Raw genomic sequence first — 6,000 nt, 5'->3', positions numbered from 1 at the left:
GTTAATTTCTTTTCCCGGGTTAGATAAAAAGGATTACTTGCCCACCGAGGCTTGAAGATGGGGCAAGAGGTTGGTCCCAGGCTAGGCTCACCTGCTGCTGAGGTGAGAGAGCAGTCACAGAATGGAAGCTGCTATGAGCAGCAGCTCACGACTGAGTGGTTAGGGGGATTACATAGACCCTCAACTTCGCCTGTTTTTTTTTTTTTTTTTTTTTTTTTTTTTTCCTTTTTCCCTTCATTCGTGTCACTAAAGAGTTAAACGCGGCCGGGCTCCAAATCCTCCGCTCGAAGCCTGCTCCACTCCCCCTCCCCTTTATGCCTCCCCCCTCCTCTCCAGCGCGCGTCGCTAGGAGGTCATCAAGCGCTCTGCCCAGTCCGCGTTCGCAAGCCCCTCTGTTTCCCGCCCATCTGGCCCGTGGCTGCTTACGAAGAGGTGTGCGCACACCGAGGGGCGTGTTCCAGTACAAGGAGACGCTGAGCGCCCCTGGGTTAGACCTCAGAGCGGAGCCAGCCATGAAGCGCGGCGGGGGAAAGTTTGGCACCCCGCAAGGGGATGTCGGACCGGAGTGGGCGGGGCGCCGGAGAGCTCTTTAGCCCTCTAAGCTCAAGGGCTCAGGCTGCCTGGACCTGAAGCGGTGTGCAGCCATGGACCACGAAGCTGCTGCGGCCCAGGGCATTGCCCTGCCTCAGGATGGAGAGCAGCTCCTGGAGTCTCCAGAGCCTCCACCGCCGTGGCCTCCGCCACCGCCCGCTCCGCCGCCGGCTCCTCCACCGCCAGCTCCACCGCCGCCGGCTCCTCCACCGTTTCCCGAGCCTTCACCGGAACCGGCACCAGAGTCCGGTGTAGAGCCTCCTCCAGGTCCCTGTCCCGAGGCGACCCCAGAACCAGCTACAGAACTAGACACTGAAACGACCCCAGAACCAGCCCCAGAGTCGGCCCCAGAGCCGGTCCCAGAACTGGTAACAGAGCTGACCCCAGAACCTGCCCCAGAGCCGGTCCCAGATCCTGCTCCAAAGTTGGCCCCAGAGCCAACTCCAGAACCAGTCACAGAGCCGACCCCAGAGCCGGCCCCAGAACCTGACCCAGTGCCGGACCCAGAGTTTTGCCCTGAGCTGGCTCCAGAGTCCTGTCCGAAACCGAGTCCAGCACCATGTCTACTGCAGTGTCCGGTGGTCCCCCGAGAGAGGGATCTAAAGACTTCGCCATTGCCGTCACCCCGAATCCCAGTGACGTGGTCCAGAATAAAGGTAAGAAAAAGACCCCCTGGTTGGAGGAAAGAAGCAAGGCGAAGTCAGATGGTTATTGAGCTTAAGGGACTCCTGGTATCCCTTGCATCCCATTTGGCTGGCATCCACTGATCAAGATTCTCGGAAAGATGCAGGAATAGGGGAGCCCGAAGGAGTGGGAAGCGATTAGGAGGCGGGAAGCAACATGTGGGAAGCAAGAGTGGGTTTTGGGGGGCTAGGAATGGAGGTGACATTAGGGGTGGGAGTCGGAGCAGTTTTCCTCATAGGGAGAAGAGAGAGTGTAATAAGCGCCTGTCTGGAAAAAGAGGGGGAAGATGCCTTCAGGGAGCGCAAGGGACCTGAAGTGTTTTGGACTGGCCCCGGGTACATAGCGGATGAGATTGAATGGGGGCGGTGGGACACACTTCTTAGCCATGGTCACTGCCGCAGAGGCCCAAGCTGCAGAGCTGCCGCCTACTTGCCCCCCTCCCTGCCACTGAGGAGGGGCGCCTAGGCTGGGTCGCAACTGGCGAAGGTCCAGGGAGGGGCTTGGCGCCTGGCCGGCTGCAGGGCACTGATACTCCTTGTGGGGGATGAGGGGATGGGCGGCGCCCACGCGCACTGCAGGGGAAGGGCAGGGTTCGCTAGGAGGAAGGGGAGAGCATGCGTGTGTCGAAGCCACCATTCCATCTGTCTGCAGGATTTCCCAGCAGGTAGTCGCAAACAGTGATACAATGATGTGCCGCGTCACAAGCCCGCAACTGGCATCCCACACCAGGCCAGTTGGAATGGTTCAGGAGTCCTGGTTTAGAGACAAGAAATAAGAGTTGGGATTTGAGAGCATGTGAATGGGAACACTCATCTCTACCAGTCTACAGAGACGCCTTCTAAAACGTTGCAGTTAGGCAGTAAAAAAATGCGTCGAGGGTCCTCGGGCACCCGCCCAAACGGGAGGAGGGAGGAAGGTTTTTTGGTATTTATCGTGGATCCCTGAAACCTCATCTGTCTACTTTTCAGTGAGAGTCTGTCTTTCTTTCTTTCTCTGTACTCCCCCTACTCTATCTTTCCTCCAAACTTCGTTCCACAAATCAGTGAAAAATCACAGTAATGCTTACGTACGCTTCAATATAGCTTACCCTGGGAAAACACAGAGACAAGCAAATGAACAACACACCAACAATGCCAGTCAGTCCTGCTGTTTGGCAGGGCAGAAGGACAAGGCTCCAGAACCCTTCCGCTGTGGACCGCACACTTGTAGAATGTAAAATGCGGGGGCGGAGGCGGGAACAGAGATTGGCACCATGAAATGGAAGCGCTGGTTGCTTCCTGAGTTATTAGTAGGGAGGCTTGAGTTTGCTAAATATCTGCAGTGATAAATGACTGAAAAATAGGAAGTCTAAAGCGAAAAGTTTCAAAGAAGACAAAAAGTGCAGAGGTTTAAAAAATAAATGAATACAATAGATTGATAGGGGACTCAGACTTTTTTTTAATCTAATACTCCCACTCTCACAAGGGGGTGGATTCTTCCCCTTCCTGCAGATACCTTCCCTTCCCTGCTGAGATCTCAATAAAGGGAAGGGTGGGTCAGCTAGCCATGGTGGGTCACCCTAACCCTGAGGCTTGTTCTTGTCTCTTTGGAAGAGTTTACATGAATCTGGTGGGAGGGAGACCAGCAGGAATCACCTGATCAGTGGCCATCTTAAGTCAAATTTTGGAAACCTGACTAAGAAACTGACACATGGTGACTTAATTACCAAGATGGCCAGCTAATATTGTTGGGCCTCTGGAAAACTGACTGGAGGCCCAGAGTACCTCCACCCTCCAACTCTCTCCTCAATCCTGAATGAAAATCATCCTGTCAAACTGGTAGGAGATACTTTGAGGCTTCCTACCACCAGGATCCAGGCAAGGGTATCAGGTTAGCTTTCTGTACATACTGTTCATTCACACATGCTGGACCACTGTCCCACAGACACTTGGCAGCACTGGAAGGAGACAGGATCCCAGGGGTTTTATTTTGCCTGACCATCCATCAAGACAGCCATGTAGATTAAATAATCAATGACTCTGGAGGATTTTGAAGAATGCAAAAGATCTATTTATATGCTCAGATTGCTAGGAGCAGAACTCTTCTGCAATACCCTCCATGTTGCTCTGTAATTGCTCTCTGAGCAGTTGAGAATATCCGAGCTTCAGTGATAGGACTATTCTCTGCTGCATTCTCTTCAATCAAGTAGCAACTGCAACCAGCTGGCTTGCATCTTAACATTCAAGGTAAACAGGTTGCCATCTTAGCTGGAGTGGTATTGTTCTTGAACACTGCCTCCTTGAGGAAAATGAGGGAGAAAACAACCGCGCACGGGCGCACGTGCACACACACACACACACACACACACACACACACAAATATATCGAGGAAAAAAACAAAATTTCATACAATAAAATCCACATAATTATCATGAAGCTAGTGTAATAATTCAAAGGATGAAATGAACAAAGCCAAGTGTTAGAACACAAATGCAAGCTTCTTCCATCTAATTTCACTGACTGGTACTGCAGTAAAAATACAACATCTTCCAGCCTGTCATCTGTTTTCTTTGGGGATTTTGGGACCTGCTGTTTGGAATTCTGTACCAAGCTTGTGGACAGTGACTAAGAAAGGGGGGCTCCTGTTTTCTTTCCAAATAGCTATCAGGGTTATGCAGTATGTGAACCAAACCTGCCTATTCCTTCTTTTCTAAAATGTTTTGATTCCCAGGAAATGAGCCATGATCTCCCTCCTGTTGGCCACAAGTGTAAGTAAGGATGTTTGAATTGGTTCTTTAACAATTCTGTATTCTCTTGGTGGTATGGGGGGCTTATATGAAGTGGATCATATTTTTCTCCCCTCTGCTATGCTTTGAAGAAAGACAGTTTATATTTTTATTCACTGGATTTTGACCAGCCATGAAATTATAATCATACCATACCAGCAGTCAATGAAAATCTGGGGAGAAATACACTTTTGTGGCTTTATTCAAGGAGGAAGGGGGTCTGTATATCCATTCTAATGTCTACAAAGTACTACTCCAAAATCAGAACAGAACATTTCTCACCTACAAAATGGTATTTTGGACACACGTTTCCTTGTAAAATAGTAAGCATTTATTTATATTATGTCTGTCAATTCTTATCCTAATATTTTATTATCTTGCCTATTTGTGAGCTTCCCAGAAGTAGGTACTGCCTTTCTCAGTACCTGATCCATGCAGCCCATCCAGTTTTTTCTGAATAAATAGTTGCTGAAGTTTGAAACCTATCAATTCCATTTCTAGCAACACAGAGGCTACTGCTGTGAATGAATAAAAATGCATTCTCTTTGGTTTCAGAGTGAGAAGTAAATACTTATTTAAATAGCCTGGAATATATAGCTCTTAATGAAATGCAGTCAATCTTTCCATTTTCGGAATGGACATTGGAACCATAATTAAGAATCAAATTACTAACTTTTAAAAAATGGCTGTAAAGTGTCCTTATCCCATACAGTTCCAGCAACAGCAGACTAATGATGATGTTGTTGGTTTCAGGGGTAATATTTTTTTTCCTAAGAGAACAGAATATCTGCAGTGACTGTGAACAATTTTTGGAATATAGATTTTGATGTTTAACCTGTTGAAATCAGAACAAAATCACTTTCGTTCTTCTTAGGTTCATTTCCCCCTCTTTACAAGCGTTTGATGATACCATCTGACTTATTTGGTATATTCTGAGAGCTCCTGAGCATTTGCTGCAGGATGTTTGAGAAAAGATAATGAGGCGTTTGGTCAGTGGGTCTTTCCTTTCCAAGGAATTCTTCTTAGGTGTTTAAAAAATCTATGATTTGGACTTCTGCAGATCTGTGGCCCAAAAGGAAAGGTTGAGCCTATACCCAAAGTGCCTCCCAGGAAAGGATAAAACTCCATAGAGGTCAGGAAACCATTCAGGGACATTGTAATAAGGATTATTTAATCTATTCTGCTAGTATGGCACTTTACTGTGTACAGAATGCTTTCCTCTGCATTATTAACCCTTTTATTCCCCCGAGGAAGTCAGCAGGATGGCAGAGGGGAAAGATAAAACTTGACAGCAAATAGGATATAATGGTTAATATATGTATTGTGGATATTTCTGGAATATACAATATAAGGCTTTCTGTGACACACAAGATCCTCATTTGTCTAAGCAAGGTCTTTTAGCTGACATTTCATTAGCTCTGATTTTTTTCCAAAGCAGTGATTGCTGTTCCACTTCCCATGCTCCCAGAGGGGGCCAGCATAGAACAGGAGCCTCTCAAGGAAAGAGAAGAAGTACAAGCCCTTGATCCTATTACCCACAAAAAGACCTTTTTTTGAAAATGAAATAAATAGAAATCCTCCTAAAGGATAGGGTGTTCAGCCTTTACAATGCCTGCTAACTATAATCCCTCAGTGGAAAAAATGTTTTAAGAATTAAAAAAGAAAGAATGCAGTCATTCCTAGAGGGAGATGCTACAAAGCAAATAAACCTTATTCTCAAAAGAAAAAAAAATATGAATTTATATAAGGAAAAGAAAGGGACAGTCACTGCAGATAATGAAACTTATCTCTCCTCCAAAAATTATTAAAAGAAAGATAAGGAAGGAAAGAATTCTAAAGGAAAGAATTCCTCACCCACAACAAAGCCAATGAAGTTTCTATCCCCCCAAATAAAAATTATGAAAATAGAAATAAATATATTAAACAGTATTTCTAATCTTCAAAAATTCATGAAATTGGCA

The 6,000-nt window shown here is 46.6% G+C and overlaps 1 protein-coding gene across 1 annotated transcript in view; it reads left to right on the top strand.

Annotated features, from left to right (window-relative positions):
• Nucleotides 1–644: 644 nt before the first annotated feature.
• Dgkk (diacylglycerol kinase kappa) overlaps nucleotides 645–6,000 on the top strand; it is a 132,697-nt gene continuing 127,341 nt past the window's right edge. The window contains exon 1 of the mRNA XM_047537008.1: nucleotides 645–1,247. Within this exon, the coding sequence (XP_047392964.1) occupies nucleotides 645–1,247 (603 nt within the window). The remainder of the gene's footprint in view (nucleotides 1,248–6,000) is intronic.

This window comes from Sciurus carolinensis, chromosome X, assembly GCF_902686445.1.
Source record: "Sciurus carolinensis chromosome X, mSciCar1.2, whole genome shotgun sequence".
In the NCBI taxonomy this organism is placed as follows: domain Eukaryota; kingdom Metazoa; phylum Chordata; class Mammalia; order Rodentia; family Sciuridae; genus Sciurus; species Sciurus carolinensis.
The sequence above is the reverse complement of the archived record's forward strand: the minus strand, read 5'-3'. Positions and strand labels throughout refer to the sequence as shown.